Source organism: Rhodamnia argentea, chromosome 2 (assembly GCF_020921035.1).
Source record: "Rhodamnia argentea isolate NSW1041297 chromosome 2, ASM2092103v1, whole genome shotgun sequence".
Classification (NCBI taxonomy): domain Eukaryota; kingdom Viridiplantae; phylum Streptophyta; class Magnoliopsida; order Myrtales; family Myrtaceae; genus Rhodamnia; species Rhodamnia argentea.
The window spans coordinates 8942716-8969478 of NC_063151.1; the positions used below are offsets into that span (position 1 = coordinate 8942716).

The 26763-nt window shown below is 41.0% G+C and overlaps 1 protein-coding gene across 1 annotated transcript; it reads left to right on the forward strand.

Moving 5' to 3' along the window:
- The first annotated feature begins 1811 nt into the window (after positions 1-1811).
- On the forward strand, positions 1812-25190 carry LOC115738746 (probable nucleoredoxin 2). Its single transcript, XM_048273598.1, has 4 exons — positions 1812-1847; positions 21305-21480; positions 23387-23884; positions 24436-25190. Exons 2-4 carry the CDS (start codon positions 21328-21330, stop codon positions 25063-25065), a joined length of 1281 nt encoding a protein of 426 aa, XP_048129555.1. The 5' UTR covers positions 1812-1847; positions 21305-21327; the 3' UTR covers positions 25066-25190.
- The last annotated feature ends 1573 nt before the right edge of the window (positions 25191-26763 follow it).

Here is a 26763-nt window from a genome sequence, read left to right on the forward strand (position 1 = left end):
TTTCCAAGTAGAACCTGGAACCTACCCGTCGAAATCGGTTTTTCATTTTTTGGAACCTAGAAACCTACCATGTATACCCCGAAACCTACCGTGTCTCAAGCTCCAGGATATATATAGGTTCCATCTCTATTTTTAATTAAACGATTGTAGTGAATAATCACATATAATGACCATTATTTGATGTTACAATCCATTGACCATAACTTATATTTAGACATATAAAAAATATGAAACATTAACAAAGTAAAAGCCTCCGTGACGACCAAGGATCATCCCCTTATTAATAACCTAATCTAATTCACTTATTTAATATTTTTGCATGATGAAACTTTCCCTACCTCTTCTAGGTGCATGGAATAAGGAGCAATCAAAAACATCGAGGCATGAACTTCTTCGTTAGAGTCTAATAACTCTTTTATTTACTAGGTAGCATCTATTAAAAACATTAAATGATTCTCCCAAAGAATTTCATCTATTTGAAATTATGGAGAAAAGGACAAAGGGTCGACTCACAACTTCTCCCATCAATAAACACACATAATCTAACTTTTGATCGACAACTTGGCCCGTAGGTTGTACAACACACCGACTACTACTTTACCCAAGCTGAAACTCCATGCTAGCTCACTCTCGTGCATGCGATTGTCCTCCTTGAAAACCCGAGGGTCCGTCGAAGTCTTGGATAGGTCCGACTAGTCTACCGTTGTTATTCATAAACCATGCTACAAACTACACTAGAACTCGCTCTATCCTATCCACATTAAACCATACAATAAATTTTATTCTCGTAAACACCACACCAAAACCAACGCACTATAGGTCCCTTTCTTGAATGTCCACTCCTACAACCATATCGATGCGCAGGGACTGAGCCATGCTAGTTCCCTGAAAAATGAAAAGATGAGCACACAGCCCAATAGAAAAAAACACTACTTCCGAGATAAAGTAGAAGTTATAACACCTAATATCATAAACCACAAAACTATCATGTGATCCATTACTCAATTTCTCCAAGTGTGACATTAGTTATAATGCCAAATATAAACTTATAAATGTAACATACCTTTTCTTTCCACTTTCGAGTTATTATTTTTCGAACCTTTCATCATACATAACAACTTCTTATGACACTTGTCACAATGTCAAGCATAAACAAAATAAATGCAACATGCATTATTTCCTTTTCACTTTTGGGCATCCTTTTCCGAACCTCCGATCGGAACTTTCGGTATCGTGCCAACGTCGTCACCGCACGTGAACAACGGCACATCGAATTCATGTCATCATTTAAGTAACGACGTATACGCCATCGCCTCAAGTAAAACTTTTAGCAAACGATGGCAGATTCATTCGTTATTGCGAACAACGGTCATTAGAGGTTTTAAAAAATACATCGTTATCCCAGAGCCCCTACACCGTTGCTTTTCTCGCTAATAATGGCATGTTGAAGTCTTTTAATGGAAAACACATACTTGCATGCCCATAATCTCTTTATTATCATTGATTAGGATTATCATACCATCCACATATCTTAATAAAGTTCCTATACCGCATACGATATATACTTATATACGCAAGAATGGCTTGATTTCTCTACCTATCTTTAGCAAGTTATATACACACAATTCGGCATGCATCACACTTTATCCATAAAAAAATAACCAAGCAATCCACTTCAACATGTATTAAACTAACATCCATATGTCAAAACTAGTAATTTCGCTACCTTTTTCAATGTACAATTACCCGAGAACACACGAGGGACAAACAAAATCGTAGCTGAACAAACAAGGACAAGAGGGAGAGAGAGAGAGAGAGAGAGAGAGAGAGAGAGAGAGAGAGAGAGCTAGAGAGGGGGGAGAAAGAGGGAATGGGTTATGGAAAATGGAAAATGGAAGAGACACCTCCCCTATTTATAGTAATTTTTCAACTTATTCCTTGAGTTTTACTACTATTCATGCATTTATGATACATTTATGAACATTGACTTTTTCTAAGCTTTTTCCCCAAGTTTCATTTATGAACCTTAACTTTTTTTCAACTTCTTGCCCAAGTTTATCAAATGATTTTGCACGTTAAGTTTTTCTACCCATGTGAACGTATTTATAAATCTTGACTTTTTCAAACTTTTTTTTCAAGTTTCATTAAATGCTTGAAAATGACACTAACTTTGTTCTCATTCAATTGACTTACAATTGACTTATACATTAACTTACTTTCTACCGAAGACTTTTGACTACGGAAAATTGGGACGGAGACGAAACCTCGTCGATTCGCCCGAAGGTCGGCGCCGACCAACCGAACGGCAGGTGGCCGCAAGCCATTTGGGCTGACTAGCCTCCTGCCGCCACGCCGGTGAGGCGTGGTCACTATCGGCCGGCTTGAGCCTAGCATAACGGTGCTAAAGTAGGCGGGGTCGGCTGCTCTCTCCCCAACTCATCTTGTCCTCGCTCGTTGTTTAGACCATCCTATTATGTTTTCTTAATTTTAATGATTAGTCAATAATCTATTTTACATAAGATTTATTAGCCGCTAAAATCGTGGATGTCACAATCTCGATCATGGATACCGTAAAAAATGGAAGCTCTGAGTAATGCCAATGGTTCCGGATCACACACTTATTATCAGACACTAATGGAGTATCACATGATCACGTAAAGATATAAAACAAAAAAAAAAAATACAAAAAAAATTGTTCCAAGTTCCACCTTCAGGAATGTAAAATTCTATGATTTTTGAAATCAGAAATCTATAATGAGGATACATTTAGTCGTCCGGATTTCTAGTCGAATATAACCTGGATAAGATAGGATAAAAAATTCAAAAATTTTGTCATATCCTATATATTATTTGGTGAACTATGGATTTAAAGCCGGATAAGTAAAGGCAAGACATGGATAAGATCGACTCTATTTTGCTGAAATATTAGGAAGCTTCGTAAATTATTCAATGATAAGTTCTAATGAGTGAGTTATTATTGAGCATAGGTTTTTGCCTTCCGAATTTAGGCACAACATCAAAGGAGCGGACCCTGTAGAAGCAAGGGTCTTGATTTAGAGTTGAATTCTTTGATAATGACTAGCTGGCTTTGCTCATTGTCTTGTCAAGTGAATAAGCAAGTGCTGAATAATCTAATTATTAGGTCTCTTTTCACAAGTTGGAGATGTACTCATGTAGGTCATCCAAGAGAGATACCTTGATAGTCGATGATTAACCTCGAGTTCTTTATAATATATCGAGACCCATTTTGAATGTTGGAAAGGGTTAAGCGATTAAAGAATAAGGGACATAATTTTATATCACGCCAAACGATCCATTACATAATAAAGTCATGAAGATACCTGGCCAAAGACCCTAGCTTGGCGTTTTCACCGTAAAGGCGGCCACACTTGTGTTAGGGTTTCGGGATTGTCAAACGCAGCGGAATATAAGTCTAAACCAAAACCCTAGACGGATCCATGCGTATATTGAAATCAATCAGTTCAAGGCGTACCTTTTCGGATCGAAGATCGAAGTTAAATTGACGAACGGTTGTACTGGATTAGCGCCCCAAGTGTTGCGCCTCTACCGGTATCCACACACGCGAATTGAAGTCTCCAACGATCCAAGTGCTAGCTTACGGATCTTGGAACTTCTCCTCTTTGATTGCCTTCTTGATCTCCGAGACTCTCTCTAAGATCTCACAACAGAGAATAGCTCTCTCGTTTTTATTCTCATACCCTCTCTAGGGTTTTTCCACGTCTATTTATACGCGTTAATATTTACACGCAATAAAAGAAGTGGGGCCGAGCGACTCGGGCCCGCCAAACCGTCTATCTCCAATCGTGCGTTTCATCGTTATCTCATAACACGCACGATTGCGTAGATATTTAGAATAAGAGAATAAATTAAAATCTACTTCTTAAGTAGATCAAGGCACGAGAAAATATAAACTCGGTTCGCTATTGTGTGCGACCCGTAGGTTCACTAGACATTAGCGGGTGCCCAAAACCCTTTTGGCCCACAAGTCATAGCGGTCTCTAGCAACACATTATGACTACCTAAGTATAGTGAATGTGTTTTCGACACAACCTAATCCACAACTAATGTTAGAGCATCAACATTGATTAGTTCCTAGGGCAGACCGCTAACAATCTCTCACTTGCACTGGAACCAATCTTACAAACTAAGTTCCTTTGTCACTTGATGTCCAAGTCAAGCATAAGGCGGGACAAGTGTCATCCTTATATAGCTCAAACTCATTTTCCGATCGCAGCTAGATTGTCAAACCAAGTAGTTGACTCCTCAACTCACTTGAGCATGGCCATGCATTTATAGTCTCAACTCTACGGGAGGCCAAGATATCATACTCTCGTTATATGAGAGGGACAATCCCATCTTGTCTACTCACATCCTCAGACGATTCATGACATGCCCACCATTACTTTTATAATCACCTATTACAGCTGACGTTTGATAATGTTAGAGCATGTCAATCTACGTCTAGGAAACAACGGTAGACTCAGGTCAAAGGACTATACTCTATAGCTGTGATGAGAAATACTGATGACATTATATAACAATCCTACGGTATTCTCATGGCGGGTCTGTCTAATACAATGTTCTCCAACATGTATTCCATGTGATCAACTTTATATCTCTATATTCATGACCCATGAAACTTGGTCATCAATTGACGCACATGCTAGTCTCAAACACCATTGGCGTCCCAATGCTCAATGACAATTGACTAGAGACATTTAGAATATTAATATCCATTCTATTAATAGAGTTTCATGATCAAATCACGCATTTGATTATCTATTAAGGATATTCAATATTCAGGGGACTAAGATTTCGCATATAATCATATACTCAAATTAAATCGAAATCAAATATAACATATATTCTATTAATGAACAATGCAAATGTATATTACATATACTCCCACTCACATCAAGACCAATCACTAATGTGTCTAAGGCCTAAAGCGTTACAATGACGCTCATGCTTAGATTGTGGAAGAGCCTTTCAACGGATCGCTACATTCAACTCCGTTGCAACTTTGCACATCTTGACATCGCTCTCTCAATGAATTCTCGAATGAGGTGATACTTTCGAGTATATGTTTTGTGTGAGACCTAGGCTCTTTAGCCAAAGCTATGGCCCCATTGTTGTCACAATAAAGGTCTATTGGATTCGAACTAGTAGGATCGATTCCTAGTTCTTCTATGAACTTTCGAATCCAAACAGCTTCCTTTGATGCTTAGGGGCAATATACTCATTTTGTCGTAGAATCCGCAATGTGTTCTGTTTGGAACTCTTCCAAGACACCGCTCCACCATTAACGCAAAGACAAATCGATTGCGATCGAAAGTCGTCTTTATCGGTTTGGAAACTAGCATCGTGTAACCACTTACGGTGATCTGTTCCTCACCTCCATAGACTAAAAATAAATCCTTAGTTCTTCTCAAGTACTTAAGGATATTTTTAACAGCTATCCATGAGGTTCTCCTGTGACGGTATCGCTTGTCTGCTCAATGCACAAGCAACATCGGACGAGTGCACAACATAGCATACATGATGGATCCTACGGCAGATGCATAAGGAATCCTACTCATGGGTCTCGCTCATCTTGTGTTGTAGGACACCGAGTCTTGCTAAGACTTATGCCATGTGTCATCGGGAGGAAACCTTTCTTGGAGTCTTGCATATTAAACCTATTGATGACTTTGTCAACATATGTACTTTGACTCATCAATAAGTCTCTTTGATCTATCTCTATAGATCCTAATCCCCAAGATATAGTTTGCCTCTCCCATGTCCTTCATGGAGAAACATTTTCCTAGCCATGTCTTAACCGATTGAAGCATAGGAATATCGTTTCCAATGAGTAGTATGTCATCCACATACAATACTAGAAACATAATTGCGCTCCCACTAGACTTCTTGTATACACAAGCTTCTTCTTTGTTTCTAATGAAGCCAAACTCTTTGAGGTTTCATCAAACGGATATTCACTCGTGATGCCTGCTTCAATCCATAAATAGAACGTTGAAGCTTACAAATCTTCCCAGCGTTATCTAGTGATGTAAAGCCTTCAGGCTATGTCATATACACATCCTCATCTAGGTTTCCATTGAGGAAAGTTGTCTTTACATCCATTTGCCATATCTCATAGTCATAATATGCAGCAAACGCTAGGATAATCCGAATAGACTTAAGCATAGCCTTTGGTGAATAGGTTTCATCATAGTCAATACCATGAGTTTGTTTGAAACCTTTAGCTACCAGCCGTGCTTTATGGATGTGAACTTTTCCATCCATATCGGTTTTCTTCTTGAAAACCCACTTGCACCCTATAGGTCTAACACCTTCAGGTGGATCGACAAAAGTCCAAACTTTATTTTGATACATTGAGTCTATTTCAGATTTCATGGTGTTGACGTCTAAATTTTGACTAATCTATTTTTTGCATAAAAATTATAAAAAATCATCTCACATATTTATTTTTAGCGTACATTGCATTGGCATATAATTGGGCAAGCAGAACACTTAATTTAGCATGCGTCTAGACTAGGCACGGGATGGAAAAATACACCGAGAAGATTTGAAACTTCGGGGACTGTATTGCAAATACTTAAAATTTCGGGGACTCGCATTGCAAATACTTGGAACTTGGGGATTTGTATTGCAAATACCAAAAGAAGATGAAGAAGGGAAGATGATGAAGGGAAGGTGAAGAAGGGAAGATGAAAATGGAAGGTGAAGAAATGAAGATGAAGAAGGGAAGATGAAAATGGAAGGTGAAGAAATGAAGATGAAGAATGAAGAGTGGAGAAATTTGGCTATAAAAGAGGGAGAGTTCTTGAGAATTGAGGAGGAGAATTTTGGTGATAGAGAAGGTAGAGAGGGAGAGTGGAAGAGAATTGAGAGAATTTTGAGAGGAATTTGTAGAGAGGAAAAAGAGAGTTCTTGAGAAAAATCAGAAGAGAAAATTCGAGAGTGAAGAAAAGAGTTTTAGTCGAGCATCATCTTCGACGAGTCCCGACACATATTTCGCCCTCGCAACCCAACAACGTCATTGCTTGCCATTTTCGCGACAGTGCTTCTTCCGCTCCGAGATCTTGAAGGGAACTATAACGTGTATGTGAGTAAGATTTTGTGTAATAGAAGGTAATCATTTCCATCTCGATCTACAAAATGTAATCGTTTGGTTTGAACATTTGTTTGTTTATTTTAGACATGCCACGTGTTCCAAATTTTAGCATTATTACGTGTTAATTTATTTCTGTAAATACTCGTGCTTGGCTGCGTTTTCTTTCTTTCTAAATCATCCATGGTGTATATCGCACAAAGTTCAATGTTTTACATCCCCATAAAAAGAAGAAAAACCAAAAAATTGCATCTTTGAATTTCAAGTAAAATCCATCAAAATTGCCAAATCAAATATTTTTCATGAAAATGGTACCGAAAGGGCGTTAGAGAAATCGCGTAACCAAATCCCATTCAATATCTTGTTCGCGAAATAAAATAGTTCTCCCGCTATTTTATTTAGGTTTCTAATCAACCTACCGAAAATGATTAGTGGCGGCTCCAAAAATGAAAAAATCTTTTGCAAGAAAATCACATGAACCATAAGTTGCGATTTGGTAGAGCTTGGGAGAGCTCGAACTAGGTTAATTAATCTAATTAATTAATCCGGTAATCCATTAGCCGAAAATTAACCCGTCTATTTTTTTGAAGGTCGCGACAGCTTGGCGACTATTGGGGATTCAAAGAGGACTTAGGCGGATAATTTCATGAAAAGAAATCACTTGATTTGGTAAACTTTGGTTGAATTCTCATTCTTAGGTGTTAAATCTTTTTGCGATTGGGAGTTATAAGGGGAGGAGTGATCGGCTAACCCTTTGTTTTGCGGGCTTGGTGAATTGGAATTGTGATTTAACTTTTGAATCATTGAAGCGGTGTTTACCTTTAATTGTTGTGCATGATTTATATATTTGCACTACTCTGCACATAACCCGTGACCGGACCTGGGTCACACTAATAGTTTTAAGATGGTATTTAGATGGTTCTTTAACCTTGGTGGTAAGGTTTCGCTAAAGGTTATCCCATCCGGATCCCGAAAATTTTTCCAAAAAAATGGCTCAAGGGTCGTTCTCATACACGTGAGGCTACGATGCATGAGAATTGCCCTTGTCGACCGAACCAAGCCGAAGTGATTGGACCCGACTAGTCATGACTATTGTACGCGAGGTTGCGACTAGTCATGATGATCTGCGCGAGGCTGCGACATGTCGTTTGTTCATCATTTCACTTTGCAAAAGCCTTTTGGATAGATAGAATAAGATTTAAACTCACGATTCATGCGCATGTCTTTATGATTGACATTTTCTTCGTATGAGAGGTAATTTCTTGTCTCTTGTACCATGTTATCTCATTTTTATTTTGAGCCGGTCCATGGTTTAGGTTGATTGTTTAGAAGTTTCATTGTCTTATTTCCAATTTCGCACTTTGCTTCCATAGCTTTTACAATTTCATCGGTTGTCCTCAATTCTGATTTGGCTTATTCCTGTTGTGCGATTTTTACTAAATTCTACGATCGAGCTTTGAGTAAGTGCCAAACACGAAAGTTGTAGACCTATGTTTCAACTAATATCTTGCAAAATTTCAGAATTAAATTCATAATTTAAGATGGCCCTTCGTTTTTTCAACAACATGGGGTTATAACAGTTTTCTGAACGTGATTTTTTTGGAAAGACACATTAAACTGATTTGATCCGTGCATTTCTAGTCTGATTGGCCAACATAAAAGTTGTTCATCACCTTCTCAACTACAAGCTCGTAAAATTTGGACATGTTTTGATCAACGTACGAATTAATACGAATTTTTTCGTAAAAGCGGACAAACTGAAAATTACATGTTTCAATCCTTTGGTCATAATCACTTTGTTCATTTGAGTTTAGAGGGATGCCATGGGCCGGCTCGCTATTCTTGCTCCCTGTACTAATTTTGGGTTTGTTACTGTACGGGTAATTTATCACGGATCCTCCACATATTACTCGATCAGCCGCGAAGAGGATGGCCGACATTAACGCCACTATCTCTGCTGCCCGGACGAGAAACTTAACTCATTGACCGAGCGCTTTGAAGGGATGATGTCCCGAAAGATGGAGGAAATGATGGCCGCCTTCACCACCAAACCGCAATCATCCACCTCCAGCCCGCCGCTAATCATTCCTGCTCGAATTCCTCTTGCGGATAACTCCGGTAAAGCCCTGGAAGCTGCTCCCTATCGGATAATGCCGCTAGAAGATGTGATCATCACAGGCATGAACTCGAGCACGCCACCCGTAGTCCCAATCCCTCAAGCCAGCCCTGTGACCCCCGGATTGAATGGTGATACGGCCAAGCTATTGGCCCAAATGGAACAGAGGATCCGAGAGGTTGAGGGGACTCACAACATACCCCTGATTGACCTATCTATCTTTTCAAAGGTTACGGTGCCGGAGAAGTTCAAGATGCCCGACTTTGAGAAGTATGATGGAACTTCCAACCCGGTTCAAGCCGCCCGGATGTACCGGGCAAGAATGAACAAGTATGCGATCAACGGCCCCCTAATGGTCGACTTTCCAGGTTAGTTTAAAAGAAGTGCCATGAGATGGTATACGGACTACGAGATCTACCGGATGGATGATTGGGAGAAGGCAACTAATGCTTTCATCAAACATTTTAGCTTTAACTTGGACGTGCGACCACCGGAGAAGATCTTGAACGACTTGAGATGAAGAGAGGAGAAACAATCAAGCAGATGCTACAGGTGGAGGAACGTGGCATCTCATTGAAACCATCCCTCCCGAAAGGGAGCTCATGAAATTGTTTGTTTCCACTGGCAAGTTATGAGAACCCGAATTTTGGGATCCGTCGCCACGTCATTCAGCCATCTCATCGCAATGGTGAAGAAATCGAGAACGGTATGAAGAAAGGCTGGTACGATGATGTCACCACAACGAATAAGAGGTTTGCAGTAAGGAAAGACAAGGAGCCGGCCCCGGTCAACATGACCTACGCCAAAACCCACGACCCGGACGCGCGTCGTACGGGTTCCAAATCGAGCAGCCAATTTCGGCGTGCAACGACAAAGAGAGAATCAATGGTCCCTCGGCGGTTTACCTCTACCGGGAACCCCGTCGCAAGTACTCGCGGTTCTACGTAAGAGAGGTTTCGACTTCCGAGCCTCTACGACCCAGAACACAAGCTCGCCAAGATATGATCCATCAAAGAAATGTGATTACCATGCGGGGAGCTTGGACATGACACCGACATGTTTCGTGTTGAAGCATCGGATCCAAGATCTTCTTGATTCTAAGGCATTCTCGTTCCAAGGCAACAAACAGCCAAATGTCGGAATAATCCTTTGCCGGATCATTCGGTAAAATTAATGTTGTATTCGGTGGGAATCGACGGGTTGGTGCTAGTAAGGATGAAGGAGTCTTCGATATCGCCGATTGTTTTGATGATGTAACCATTGCTGTTATATCCGAAGACGGAGCGCATAAGGAGGAGCCTTACTCGGCGCCTAAACCTTCCAAATCATTCATTAATGCCATATGTGATGATCCTTGGAGGGTTTAGATTCGGAGTAACATCTTTATGTTTATGCAATCCCTACGTGGGACATTTTCTGTTTCCTTTAGATTTTGGATCGCATTTGGATTTTTATTCTGTCTTGCACTCTTGGATTTTCTTTCCTAGAAGAAGTAATTTCATATCAATAAAATTGCACCATTTTTCGAATCTTGTTGAAGTATCCCAAACCAACCCGATGACGATAACCAACGACCAACAAGTTTGTCATCATGGTAAGCGAGGGTTGGGCTTCTTCAAGAATTCATGTCCCATGGTTTTGAAAAATAAAAATAAAAATAAAAATAAAAATAAATTCTTCAAAAAAATCACACCGCAATTAAGCCCTGTTTGTCCTTCCGATTTTGTTACTTTATGTTTCAAGGGGATACATGAGGAGGAGAACTTAGTGGATTCAGAAGTATACGACCTAGATGAGTCCAATCCAGAATATGAGTTCAATGCCAATTGAAGCTAAGCCCGGATGGTTACAAAACCGGAGAGATAACATCCCGGACATACAATCCGATCCAGATGAATTGATCTTTTCAAATTCAAAGTTTGCAAGGAATACGTACAAGGGTAAAGCGGTATCGTTTCAACTCGTTTAGAACATGAGGACATACATTGGCGCTTTCCCTTTTGATTTTTACAGGGGTCATTGCCTTTCCGGATAGGGAAGTATCCATTCTCCCCGAAAAATTAATGAAATAAGAAATTCCCGGAGCCTTTGACAATCTCATGTCTCAAACCGGATAATGAAGTTTTGCAACTCATTTGCATGAGCAGGGGCAACTCCCAATCCACGCCCCTAAGAAGTTTCTTATGTGCTTGCGAATTCTGTCCACCAAGATAAAAAGTTGCTGCATTTTATATGCTCAAAACACTCATACATTGCATAGTTTGCGCATGACTGTTCCTCGTGTTTAATTTACCAACTCGAATAAGGAACATGAACTACATAAGATACATCGAATGTATGGAATGGGGCGAGGGGGATGATGAAAGGCAATCCTTTCCCAAACACGTCCCATTTTTTCACGAGAGTTGAACGATGGCTAAATTCCGCATTCCCGAGGTAAAGAGTTTTTCGCGAAAGGTACGATAGCCGAAATGACAGAGGCATTCGGTTCTCTATCCCAAATACTACGGGTGATCCATTGATTACCCCTTTTGAGCGGTGGTTTCATTTCTTTACCCCTGTCAAGAACCACCCCACATCGGGGTCCGGACGGGTTAATTCCAGAGCAACACGAGGTAAATGGTTAGAAATTTTCTTGCTCGGACTAACATTAATCTTCGGTGTTTCTTTGCATTTATACTCGAATTTTAATTCAAGTGCCTTAGGATGATGAAGAGCATTCACTTCTCTATCCTATACACTTCATTCTTTGCATAGCCCACTTGAGCCCGCAAATTCATTTGTTAAACCCTGTTGGTGATCATTTGCTCATTCCAAAGACGAAGATAGCATTTTCCCAAGGATTAGAATTGGAGATGGTCGGGTCAAGAGAATTCCCGAATGGACTCATTTCTTGTATGCTAGATTTTTTATGTTTACATAATTTTTCTTTGTAAATGTTTATGTTTGTTGTAATTCCTGGTTCAAAATCATGGGATTGTAAAAAAGGGAGAGGCAAACTCGGCTTAAAGGAGAAGGGCCCGCTCTGAAAAAAAAAAAAAAAGCAAAATAAAGAGATGTCGAAGAGCTCTCAAAGAAAAAGGAAAAGAAATCTCTTCTCGAAAAAAGAAGAAAAAAGAAAATGAGAGTCGGGAGTAAGAACAAAGAAAGGCTGATCTCATATGAAAATTTCAAGCATAGGAAAAGCAAAGTGCCTACCAAAAGTAAGGCCAATGCACATTCATTTGTAAAGTACTTCTGAATTTTGAATGTACATTTTTTGCATGTTGAGTTGTAAATTTCATGTACATGTTTGCATTGTGTCTCTTGCAAATCCTCATGGACACTTGTTGTGAAGAAGACTCCCCAAGAAGTCGTTTGCAAAGTGCAATTTTCAGTAGAAAACTACCATCCCTCATTCAATTCTTTAAGACATTTCCGAAGACCAAGATCGGTGACTAGTCGGCGATGATCACCAACATCAAGCCCTTCTCATTTAATTTCGAGCCAAAACGAGCATTTTCGTTCCTCGGTCCCTCGAATCATAACTCACCGTGCAACCCTTCAAAAGTCTTTTCGACTAAGGCACTTGAGTTAATGTAGGGCTCAATTATTTTAAGGATCGTCAAGAAGTTCGAGCAAGATTATTTTCTCTCATTTTTGCGGATTCTTGACTTGTAAATCCGGAGCGATGATGAAGAAATTCATTTCAGCAGCCTTGACTCAATTAGAGTCCCCTTTGTAAACCTTTGACCTAGCCCTCATTACGGTCCTAATCAAGACCTCCGATCGGCTCGGTCGTATCATTGCGAGATTACTTGGATCCTTATCGAATGCGATGATGGAAAGATTGAGTGATTTCTTTTGAATCCCGCAAACAGGATAAATAGCTTTTCTCGAGAGTGAGTGAAAGCCCTTTCGGATCTGAAGTCCCCCATTCACTCACATTCGAGGTATTCGTAATATGAGAACCTCCTGGACAAAATTGGTAATGCAAACTTGGATGAATGGTTATGCATGAACCATAGTATGAGTGATTGCATTATACTCATTGTTGAATATGTTTGCACGTGTTACCTCCGACATTCCATGATGGGTAATACATTCCCGATGTTCGAGTTCCCTCCCAAGGTCTCGAAATTCATCCAAGGATTATTGAATGAGCAAGTTTTGTTGGCAAATGCCTACCGTGCACGATACGAGCAACTGTTTCGTTCCTTGATTAATCGTTTGGAGAACCGGTAAGTTTTTCGAACCCTTTTCAAATTAACAACTCTTCGATGATAGTTGTTATGATTCAATTCGTGCAATATGCCCCTTTGTACTTATCGATTCCATTCGGTGGTACTCCTCTCAAATATTGTTCAAATCGTGCAATATGCCTCTCTGTAGTCGTGTAGACATATGCATGGCGATCTTGACATCTTATCAAATCATAACGACGTAGCTCTTATGGTTTCAATCTCGGGACGTGAAGACATATGCACCGGCGATCTTGACATCTCATCAAATCATAACGACGTAGCTCTTATGATTTCGGTTTCGATCACGAAGACGTATGCACCGGTGATCTTGACCTTTAGTCGGCTCATAATGACATAGCTCTTATGATTTTCGGCTCCTTTATCAAATCATGAAGATATAAGCACCCATGATTTTGATCCAAACCAAATCATAACGACGTAGCTCTTATGATTTTGGTTCCCTTTGTCGAATCGTGAAGACATATGCACCGGCGATTTCAACATTTAATCAACTCACAACGACGTAGCTCTTGTGAACTTGATTTCACTTCTTTCGACTCACAACGACGTAGCTCTTGTGATCTCAAACGACACACATATCTTGGCTGTCTTGCATTAGGGAGAAGTCTCGATAATGTATAGGCCAAATACCTTAAAATCCTTGCAACCGCAAAAAGAAGCTTGGAAATTAAGAGAACCATTAGCTTATGAGAAATTTGGTAAAACAGGTATTCTTGTATGCAATCCATGTGCAGGTCTCTCTAACATGAAAAAGGGAAATTATGACACGTGTTATTTACGGTCTTGCATATCTTACATCACTTCATAAAAATGGGATTAAAACTCCCGCAAAAAAGTTCATCCATAATTTGCTTGTCAAAATTTAGGATTCAATTTGTCTTTGAGCGGAACCTCCACGAGCCTCCACTCAAAGAGGGGCACGTTGACGCCTAAATTTTGACTAATCTATTTTTTGCATAAAAATTATAAAAAATCATCTCACATATTTATTTTTAGCGTACATTGCATTGGCATATAATTGGGCAAGCGGAACACTTAATTTAGCATGCGTCTAGACTAGGCACGGGATGGAAAAATACACCGAGAAGATTTGAAACTTCAGGGACTGTATTGCAAATACTTAAAATTTCAGGGACCGCATTGCAAATACTTGGAACTTCGGGGACTGTATTGCAAATACCAAAAGAAGATGAAGAAGGGAAGATGATGAAGGGAAGGTGAAGAAGGGAAGATGAAAATGGAAGGTGAAGAAATGAAGATGAAGAAGGGAAGATGAAAATGGAAGGTGAAGAAATGAAGATGAAGAATGAAGAGTGGAGAAATTTGGCTATAAAAGAGGGAGAGTTCTTGAGAATTGAGGAGGAGAATTTTGGTGATAGAGAAGGTAGAGAGGGAGAGTGGAAGAGAATTGAGAGAATTTTGAGAGAGTTTTTGAGAGGAATTTGTAGAGAGGAAAAAGAGAGTTCTTGAGAAAAATCAGAAGAGAAAATTCGAGAGTGAAGAAAAGAGTTTTAGTCGAGCATCATCTTCGACGAGTCCCGACACATATTTCGCCCTCGCAACCCAACAACGTCATTGCTTGCCATTTTCGACGACATGCGTTCTTCCACTCCGAGATCTTGAAGGGAACTATAACGTGTATGTGAGTAAGATTTTGTGTAATAGAAGGTAATCATTTCCATCTCGATCTACAAAAATGTAATCGTTTGGTTTGAACATTTGTTTGTTTATTTTAGACATGCCACGTGTTCCAAATTTTAGCATTATTACGTGTTAATTTATTTCTGTAAATACTTGTGCTTGGCTGCGTTTTCTTTCTTTCTAAATCATCCATGGTGTATATCGCACAAAGTTCAATGTTTTACATCCCCATAAAAAGAAGAAAAAACCAAAAAATTGCATCTTTGAATTTCAAGTAAAATCCATCAAAATTGCCAAATCAAATATTTTTCATGAAAATGGTACCGAAAGGGCGTTAGAGAAATCCGACGTAACCAAATCCCCGAATTCAAAATCTCTGGTTCGCAGAAATAAAATAGTTCTCCCGCTATTTTATTTAGGTTTCTAATCAACCTACCGAAAATGATTAGTGGCGGCTCCAAAAATGAAAAAATCTTTTGCAAGAAAATCACATGAACCATAAGTTGCGATTTGGTAGAGCTTGGGAGAGCTCGAACTAGGTTAATTAATCTAATTAATTAATCCGGTAATCCATTAGCCCGAAAATTAACCCGTCTATTTTTTTTAGGTCGCGACACATGGCTTGAAGCCATTTATCGGAGTCTGGGCCCATCATAGCTTCTGTATAGGTCGTAGGCTCGTCATTTTCTATTAACAATAGATGACGATGTTCTGTTACATGAAAGCCATATCTCATAGGCTCACGATGTGTTCTTTCAGACCTACGAACTATAGGCGCCACTGAAGTAGACTCTACAACTCTTTGTAGATCTAATTGAGGTTCCTCATGAACTAGAACACTCTCTTGTGGCACAATAACTTCTTCGAGGTTTACATTACTCCCATTGGATCTTTTAGTAAGAAACTCTTTCTCTAAAAAGATACCATTGCGAGCAACAAACACTTTGTTCTCCGATGGGTTGTAAAAGTAATATCCTTTCGTTTCCTTAGGATATCCCACAAAGAAGCATTTATCAGATTTGGGCCCAAGCTTATCAGAGAGTAAACGTTTTACATAAGCTTCGCAGCCCCAAATCTTTAGAAAAGACATACTAGGAACTTTTCCGTCCACATCTCAAATGGTGTCTTCTCTACTTTTGATGGACTTCTATTTAGTGTGAAAGCAGCTGTCTCGAGTGCATATCCCCAGAAAGATAATGGAAGATCTGAATGACTCATCATTGATCGAACCATATCTAACAAAGTTCGATTTCTCCTCTCAAAGACACCATTCCACCGTGGTGTTCCGGGGAGTGAGTGTGAAACAATTCCACACCCTTGAGATGGTCATTGAACTCTTGGCTTAGATATTCTCCTCCTCGATCGATCAAGAGCCTTGATATTCTTTCCAAGTTGATTTTGTACTTCATTCGAAATTCCTTGAACTTTTCAAAGGACTCGGATTTATGTTTCATCAAATAAATATATCCATATCTCCGAAATCATCAGAAATGTAATAAAAATCGATAACCTCCTGGTAGAACTTAGTGGTCCACATACATCGGTATGTATAAGGGCCAATAATTCTTTTGCCCTTTCACTTTGATTAGTAAAAGGAGATTTTGTCATTTTTCCAACTAAACAAGATTCACACGTATCAAAAGATTCAAAATCAAATGAATTTAATAGCCCATCACTATGGAGCTTGTGAATTCGTTTCTCGTTTATGTGGCTTAATCGACAATGCCATAGGTAGGTTGGATTCAAATCATTAGATTTAATCCTTTTTGTATCTATATTATAGATTGGCACATCAAGATTCGAACATATATCCCATCCACATTATGGGCGCTACCATAAAACAATCCATTAAGATAAAATGAACAACTATTGTTCTTTATATCAAAATAGAAACCTTCCTTGTCCAAACAAGAAACAGAAATAATATTCTGCGTATATGTACATAGTAGCAATTGTTCAGTTCTAAAATCATGCCGGAAGGTAAAGCTACATCATATGTTCCTACGCTAATGCAGCAACTCTTGCTCCATTTCCAACGCGTAGTTCCACTTCACCTTTGGAGTGTTCTACTTCGTTTTAGTTTCGCACATTCAAACAAATGTGAGTACCACAACCGGTATCTAATACCCATGAAGTAGAACTAGTAGTAACATTTACTTCTATAACATAAATACGAAGTGGAAGTCTCACTTCCCTTCTTCTTCTTGGATCCTCCAAATATTTCTTACGGTTTCTTTCCAATGTCCATTGTCACCACAATGGAAGCGCAAATCGCAGTTGGGCCCAATTTGATCTTGGATTTAGGCTTGGGCTGAGTGCCCTTGCCCTTACCCTTGACCTTAATCGGCTTCTTAAAGCCTTTCCCTTTGAATCATGAGAACATTAGGGGTAGGGTCCTTCTTGATATTCTGCTAGTTTTGAGCATCCCATGCTTTCAAAGACTTATTAAGATTATGCATGTTATAGTTCATAACAAACGTGTCATAATCACGAGACAATGATGAAGAATAATGTCGTAGCCAACTCTTGACTAATGGGAGGCCGCTCCGGGTTTTCAATATAACCTATCATCTTTATAACATGTGGGCTAACCGAGCTTCCACTTGCTAGCTTACACTCAATTAAGGCCTTTACCGTCTGGTACCTTTCGGTGCGTGCCTGCTCCTGAAATAAATTTTTCAGGTTCATGATCATATCATAGGCATCCACGTTCTCAAACCGCTTCTGAAGGTCCGAGTTCATGGTAGCTAGCATTAGACATGATGCATCCAATGCATCATCTTTATGCTTCTGGTAAGCATTCCTTTCAGCATGGGGAGCATTGGAAGGAGGTGCCTTCCGGGAAGTGGTTTCTCCGAACATAATCTTTTTTCTCCGCTTGAGAACAATTCTCAAGCTTCTATACGAGTCCAAGAAGTTTGAACCATTCAATTTGTCCTTCTCAAGGACAGATCGCAGTGAAAAACTTGATGCAGAGCTATTTGCCATTATCTACAACAAACATGTAAAGTGAATTGTTCATTAATATTATTAATAATAAACTCCCACTATACTTTCATAATATGTGTCCCTATAAGCATAGTGGACCAAGATCCATATTTCACCAAGATATGAGTAAACTTTGGCTTACCGCTCAAGACTCGGTTATATAGGTAGACAACTCTTTGTCAATTGTATCGAATACAACTCTTGGTTTTTGGGGTTAACATCTCATGTCTTATCCCCAAACTCTATGCCTCAAGGCTCAAAACTATTTTGATAGCCTCGTTAAGTAAACCAATCTTGACATATGGATAACCATTACCCATCCTATCTTACTCAAATAGTTAAAGACACCCTACTTTGGCAGGCCCATCTTTTGACGATTCAAGTCTTGACAGGTGTATAATTGGAAAGGCATCATTGTATTACTTAATTTTATTTGGGACTTTTGAGGTTTATTTAGTGATGAACATATACATCTTATGGACATAAACAAAATATCACTAATCACAACATGATACATCGATCAATAGGTTTAATAACAATTGAACAAACAATTCCATGGGGGTCAAGGGGGCGCCCTCGGGGTCGAGGCGGCGCCTCGGTCCCGGGTCGAGGGCCCCTCAAACCTAAATTTTGTTTTCACAGAAACCGACCGTCCCCTTGAACCATCTCTCGCTAGGGCGGCCGATTTCAATTAAACCATCCTTAAGGCCATCCCTATTTCGTTTCTTCTCAATTCCCTAAACGAATTCGTAATTCGTTTTATTAAAGAAACGCTTTTGGATCAATCACATTAATCCACATCGGGCGGAATTCAAATTTGTTTCAATGTGAAATTACTCAAATTGATCATATCAATTCGTATTTTCAATTCATCTAACCCTAATCAAGAATCACTTGCATACATCATATGCATCGACAATTAGGGTTTGCGATTCAACTTCAATATATCACAAGGGGCTCGATACCTTGTTAGGGTTTCGGGATTGTCAAACGCATTGAATATAAGTCTAAACTAAAACCCTAGACGGGATCCATGCTTATATTGAAATCAATCGAAGTTCAAGGCGTACCTTTGCGATCGAAGATCGAAGTTAAATTGACGAACGGTTGTGTCGGATTAGCGCCCCAAGTGTTGCGCCTCTACGGTATCCCACACGCGAATTGAAGTCTCCAACGATCCAAGTGCTAGCTTACGATCTTGGAACTTCTCCTCTTTGATTGCCTTCTTGATCTCCGAGACTCTCTCTAAGATCTCACAAAGAGAATAGTCTCTCGTTTTTATTCTCATACCCTCTCTAGGGTTTTTCCACGTCTATTTATACACGTTAATATTTACACGCAATAAAAGAAGTGGGGCCGAGCGACTCGGGCCCGCCAAACCGTCTATCTCCAATCGTGCGTTTCATCGTTATCTCATAACACGCACGATTGCGTAGATATTTAGAATAAGAGAATAAATTAAAATCTACTTCTTAAGTAGATCAAGGCCGTAGAAAATATAAACTGTGCTATTTGTGCGACCCGTAGGTTCACTAGACATTAGGGTGCCAAAACCCTTTTGGCCCACAAGTCATAAGCGGTCTCTAGCAACACATTATGATTACCTAAGTATAATGAATGTCGTTTTTCGACACAACCTAATCCACAACTAATGTTAGAGCATCAACATTGATTAGTTCCTAGGGCAGACCGCTAACAACTTGATGTACACCGCCATTGGAAAGGTGGAGATGCGACTTGGCACGGCAGAGGCAACCCAACATGGAGGAGGGGCAGTGGTTGTAAGAAAAATCTCGTTCTTCTCATATCTGCTCTTTTGAGAAATTCTATCTTAATTTATCTCACCCCTCCCATAGGATAGTTTCATCCAAGCTATACCCTCTTTTATCATATCCTATACAACTACCAAATACGTGATATGATAAAACATATCCTATTTGATTTATTTGTCGATGACCAAACGCAGCCTAAATGCCTTGGAACCATCTAGAACCTATCCTATTTCCACCAATTCGATTTTTTCGGTTCTCGATTTTATTTTTAATCATGTCGACCCCTAATTTTATAAAAAATTAAGATGTTGGCATGACAATATGACAATATTATCGGTTATTTTTTACCAAATAAACTCTCGATCAATTAGGAGTTACGGTGATGATATATGAATTTATAATTGAGATTGCACCGTTATCTCTCGGTACCTTATCTCAATAATCTCACGGTGCCAGATAAATACCGGAGGTTGTGGGGTTCCCGCGTTGTCGGAACCCAGATGCAAAGTAGCCAAAAGTGGATTGAAATCCGATCATCCCAGCCGTCGAAGGCGAAAGAAAGATTATTTTCTCGCAAGAAACGTGCCCCAGCTTCCCCCACACCTGTAGTGCATCAACGCCGTTGGATACCAACACTTGCAGGCTTGCAGCTCCAGACAAGGAGCCTCGTACCGAGAGAGAGAGAGAGAGCCCACCTCATCACTTTCCGGGAAAAGAAAAGGGGCACGAAGATAGAAAGCGAAGGACGCCGAGACAGGTGTCCCCTTATGTTGGTTGGTTGGCCTTTCGCTGCCATCGAAAGTACCAAACTTTTCCCCACAAAGTCTTTTATGATGAGGCGGACCCACTTTCCAGCTTCGGGCCCCGCCAAAAGCTGTAATCATCCTGTGCTCCCCCGCCCCAGCGTAAGGAGGGACACTCTGAGCCGCCGATCGTGGGACACGTCACGGGATGATTTCGGCTCGTGTTGACTCCTGGGGTCAAACGCAGTGAGTGGCGATGGAGCGAGAGTTTTAGAGTGGGGGCGTGTCGTGTTGTGGGGGGGCTACGTGTTGCGCTGTTATGTGATGCGTGGTGCTCGGGCATAGTGGGGGGATGAGACGATGTGATGCCTGTGTGAGAAGGGCTCCGATTCTTCTTGTTATTTTCCAAAAGCGAAAGACGGGGAACGCATGACATGTTGAGGTTAATTTGGCAGATTTGATGATGTCTTCATCGTATTTTTATGAAGGATGTGTTGGGATTTCGGAGTTTATGAAATGGGTTAATATATTAAAAAACTGTAATATATTTTCTTAAGTAGTCACTTAACGCGTGTATTTATTCCCACCAACTAATGTATGCAGCATTAGTTATTCCCATCCACCGTGAAGCGTGCCCTTGCATCCATACTTTAGAGAGAGCGAGAGAGAGAGAGAAGAGGTTGAGGAGATGAAGTTTGAAGGAGGTGATGAAGACGACAAGATCATCAGCCAGGTCGAAGTTGCGTCGAGCGGTGATGCTGAGAAGGTCTCGAGCTCCAGATTCATGTCTCTCTTGGCCTCCAAAGATCGTGACTATCTTCTCTCTCCTACTGGGTCTCAGGTTCTCTCTCTCTATCTCTCTCTACGGTAGAAGTAAGTAGAGCTTCATATCATCGCCGGCATAGACAGTAGTCGTACGAGTAGCTGTGTTCAGACGTCTTATCGGGTCATATTCTTTCGATATTTCCCATGTTTTGTTAACTATTCTTTAATTAACGAAAGATTCTGCTGCGTAGAAACCTTGCATCAGTAAAACTTATCTACAGTGTAAAAGAGGGGGGGATCCGTTGAAGAATCCACTCGTGTAGGATCAACCTAAGATCATGCCTGCCTTTCTTCTGGTTTTCCGATTATTCATCCTTTCCTCAAGATAGTGTGAGCTATCTCTCCATCATCCCAAGATATGATTCCCACCCTTAAATCTGACATAGGAGGCAAATCTAATCGTACGGCAAAGGGATCTTCCTAGGTCATCGGAGGCTTGGATTCGGGTTTGGTCTGATAACTAGAGAACAAAAGCTCGGATTTTTTCACGTGGGTTATGGTCTAAGTCAGTCTCCAGAGAGCAGTCTTGATTAGGTTTTATCAAAACCCTACCAAGCTAAGGTGCGCAGCAGAATTAGATGGACTCGACTACGAATTAGGGTCGGAAAAACGAGACTAATTTTCATTGAAACAACGGTTAGATCGGTTCATTGCGGGGAAGACTCGTGCCCTTAACCAGAGCCATGCTTAGAGAGTGGAGGAAGGATACGTTTTCTCACCATCAACATAACACAGATTCTGTGTACTGTTTTATGCGGCTGTGTCTACCACAATATACGGTATCTTGATGTTATCGTGTCAATTTTCTAACATCAACCCGCTCACGTGCGACCCATGAAACCATGTCTAGTGTAGCATGGGCATCTTAGTGAATTAGCGAAGTTCTTGGACAGTTGATGCATGTCCATTGGTTTCGTGGTCTCCTTATCTTTTCCTTCCATGAAATAAAGTAGGTTTGCCTGTCGCAAGCTTGCCAGGGAAATTTTTCAAGCGCTTCCTTTACACGGTTACCGGATTTACTCACAAATGCACAGAAAATCTCCAAGTCGTACCAGCGAGATAGCGAATGTGATTCTCTCGAATTCCATGTGGAGATGCCGTGATCCGGACTGGGAATACGTCGGATCTAATCTAATCGTGCTTGATCCTTTAGTCAAAATTTATCAAACCTTGCGAAACACATGGGAGAGCAGAGAATGAACACGAAACGCATTGCATGGTTAACGTACGACGATCGTCTTCACCTATCGTCGTCCCTCTCTTGTGAAACTGGAGCTTCTTGTCGTGTTGTATCTGGTGGAGGGCCGTCCAGTGAAGAGTGAAGAGGAGGCCGTGTTGTGCTGCCACCTACCAAATTCGCAGAACCCCCTCTCCTCCCCCCCCAACCCACACACCCACCCAACCATCTCCTTCCTCATTGCGGGCGTCCCACAGTCTCTTTCCAACACCACCGCAAACCAGAAAGGAGCACCTAATCTTCAGTCTCCTTTAGGGCTTTCTCGCTTTTCGCTTTCTTCCTTTTTCTTTTCTTTCTGCAACTTCTCGCTCCAGCTGGCCTCGATGCGTGGGATCACGGGTGAGCCCCCAAGTGTCGTCATGTGGTGGGACGTCGTTTTCAAACTTATTTAGAAGTGAAAAGAATGAATGAAGGCGATAATATTTCTCAATATTCCACAAGGCTGCACGGTACGTGGCATGCAAAACCCGTCCCAATGTGCAGAAAATGCATAGAAAAAACATGGGTTCTCTCTTTTACAATTCATGCTTTGTTGGACTTGCCCTTTTCAGGATTTGCTGGTCTTTAAGTTCTTAACACTAACTCAGGATTTGGCCGCCTGATTAAAGAATCATACTTTTAGGTAAAGGCTTCGGTTTATGTGGGGAACTAATGAGAATGAGTGGGAATTATTTGGCCGGGACAGGTGAAGGTCTCCGATCTGGAAGGCCATGTGGTGGGCCTCTACTTCTCGGCGAACTGGTACTCGCCGTGTCGGAACTTCAACCCCGTCCTATCGAACGCCTACGAGCAACTGAAGGCCAGCCAGTCCAACTTCGAGGTCGTCTTCGTCTCCGCCGACGAGGACCTGAGCGCGTTCAACAGCTACCGCTCCTCCATGCCGTGGCTCGCCATCCCCTTCTCCGACTTGCAGTCGAAGAAGGCGTTGAGCCATAAGTTCGACGTCGAGGGCATCCCGTGCCTGATCATCCTCCAGCCCGGCGGTCACAAGGAAGAGGAGGTATTGCGTGACGGCGTCGAGCTTGTCCACCGTTACGGGGTGGAAGCGTTCCCGTTCACGCGGGAGAGGTTGGAGGAATTGGAGAGGGAAGAGAAGGAGAAACATGAGAACCAGACATTTACCAATCTACTCAGCAGCCATGATAGGGATTATCTCCTGGGTCATCACCCTACGACTGGTCAGGTTAGTATCAGTAATTCAGCTTAGACCGGATCGAGTATTTTATGGTTGGACCGGCTTGGCTAGACTCGAAATGCTAACTATGTTATGTTAGGTACGAACTAGAAGAGCTCGTTGCAGTTTGGTCTTTTTAACGAGAAACTTTTTCCTTATACTAGGTCCATTTGGATTAGGTTAATCTTGATCATTGATTTTGTGGGTCCGACATGAGCCACTTAAGGAGTTTATTACATCTTAGAATCGTCCATGGATGTAGGCCTCTGGAGCAACCATGGACTCTTACGTAGAAACCGCCGTGTGATCCGAATAACTTCATTGGAAAAAAAAAAAAAAATCGGGATGTCGTGTAATAGAGCTAATTTTATCGCCCTAGCTCGAGATTGGATTGGGTTGGGCCCAAATTGAGCCAAGTGGGAAAGGAAAGAATACTATCAACTAAACTCAATTTGATTGAACAAAACTTTGTGATCCTAGACATGAGTAACCAACCAAAGTTTAATCAAAGGTCAAGCTATATGCAAAGACATGGTAGAACTCACTGTTTCAAAGTGCAGGTACCGGTTGCTTCTTTAGTAGGTAAAACACTGGGCCTGTTCTTCTCCGCCCAGTGGTGCCTCCCGGGCATGAAGTTCACTCCCAAGCTCATCTCCATCTACCACAAGATCAAGCACGTGATCTCCCAGAGACCGGGCGTCGAGGACTTCGAGATTGTCTACGTGTCGAGCGACCGCGACCGAGCTTCCTTCGATTCCTACTTCGCCCTCATGCCCTGGCTCAAGCTGCCCTTCGGCGACCCCAAGATCAGGGCGCTGGCCAGGCATTTCGACGTGCAGAGCATTCCCTGCCTGGTCGTCCTGGGCCCGGACGGCAAGACCGTCACGAAGCACGGCCGGAGCCTGATCAACTTGTATGGGGAGGATGCGTACCCATTCACGGAGGTCCGGCTGGAGTCGCTGCACCGGCAGATGGACGAGGAGGCGAAGGGCCTCCCGAAGTCGGAGCTCCACGCTGGCCACCGCCATGAGCTCACCCTGGTTTCGGACGGCACCGGCGGGGGGCCCTTCATATGCTGCGACTGCGACGAGCAGGGGTCCGGGTGGGCTTACCAGTGCCTGGAGTGCGGGTACGAGGTGCACACGAAATGTGTCCGGGCCGCAGGTGGGGCCTCAACAGTCGGCCCATGAGGGCCTGCTTTGTTCAGCTGATAGTTCAGATTTTCTGATGGGGGCGTGTGCATGGTATCGCCAAGTAAGTCGTTCACTTCGTACCGTTGATTCGAATTGAATAGCTGATGATCAAGAGGGTTCTTAAAGTCTTCTTCTTGATGTGTGAATGTGCTGCGAGTCCGTCTCTTTGAAAGAAACCTGTATTCGAAAAATTGCTTTTCGGAGTTCGGAGGACAGCAAACTAATCGATCTGCGGAAAATGTTCACGGACCCAAAAACAAAAAGCTAAAAGGAGATTACTTTTCTTAAATCACCAAATAAATGAAATAACATTTTTCTCGAAAATGATATTTTCGCAGAAATTATTTTTCCCCAAGTTTTTGTTTCGAACGCATACTAGATTACAAAATGTATCTCAATGTAATCTGATATACTAGGTTTTCTTTGGCCAAGAGATGTACTATCAATGGAGTCCGAAAGATTTACATTACAAAAAGCCGCTGGGGAGACAATTAATTTTTAATCACATTGAAAGTATGCGGATGCGAAAATAAAGATGGGAAAAGTACCAAAAAAATCTCAAAACACATTACATTAGTATCAATTCAATCATAAATATTTTAATTGAGCCAATTGAGTCCATCCGGTCAATTTTAGCCGAAAATCGCTGATATAGACCCAAGCAATCTTACTTGAAGAGCATTGGCAACTCGCGGTTATTGGCAACAAATATCAATTATTGATGAGAACCCTTCGTGGAGACGTAGTCACGGACATCTTCATGTAACTGCCGAGTAACGATATTTTGGTATACGTAACTTATTTTAAATAAGTGTTACTGCTGCTAGATGGTTTTTTTTTTTTTTTTATGATCACTATTTTAGGATTTCATAACTTCCTGTGAATATGTTTTGTTTTAACTGTTTTGTAACTTGCAAATAAAGATTAGAAATTTATTTTTTTAAAGTTAGAATTAGGAAGTTATCTTTTAAATTTGGTCACCATTTGTAACCATCGGTTGTAGGCTAATGGCCACAGTGTAATTTTTTGAAGATCGTCAATCAAACTCCATATTTTTTGAAAATTTATCTTTATATTCACTTTTCCGCAATTTAAATAGCTAGGCATGATTGCCTTTAATCTTCGTATCTTTAAATTCTTTTTATTTACTTTCTTATCTAGAATTAACAAAGGACCCTCCACAACCTTTATCGATTCACTCGTGGATTCGTCACTACTTCAAAAGATATTTCCTCGACACTTTTCAGTGAAACATCGTTTTTGCACATCAACTAGTGAGAAGCATTTTGTTGATTCGAGAATATTAGGATGGCACGAGCAAGAAACCAGTAAGAGTCTGGCAATGTTGTCGGCAACAATAACCCATTACCACAAACCTCTAATGAGGCTTCCGCACATACCGAGTCCTTTGCCACCAAAAAAAAGGCGGAGGGTAACCAACAAGGAGATGTAGATCTTTTATACTGAAGAGCAGCTAAGGGATGTTGCTCCAAATTAGAACAGCAAAATGGAACGGATAATTTTAGTGTGTGTCACATGTTGGATGTGATCAAGCCAATTGTCATCAATGATGTGTATGATGCTCTATCGAGGTTAGTATAGTCCAATCAACCACTAGTGTTCCAAGTCAATCCAATGGTAATAGGGTACGTTTCTAGTCTCTCTCCATTTATCGATGTTAGTTAAATTGCTCAT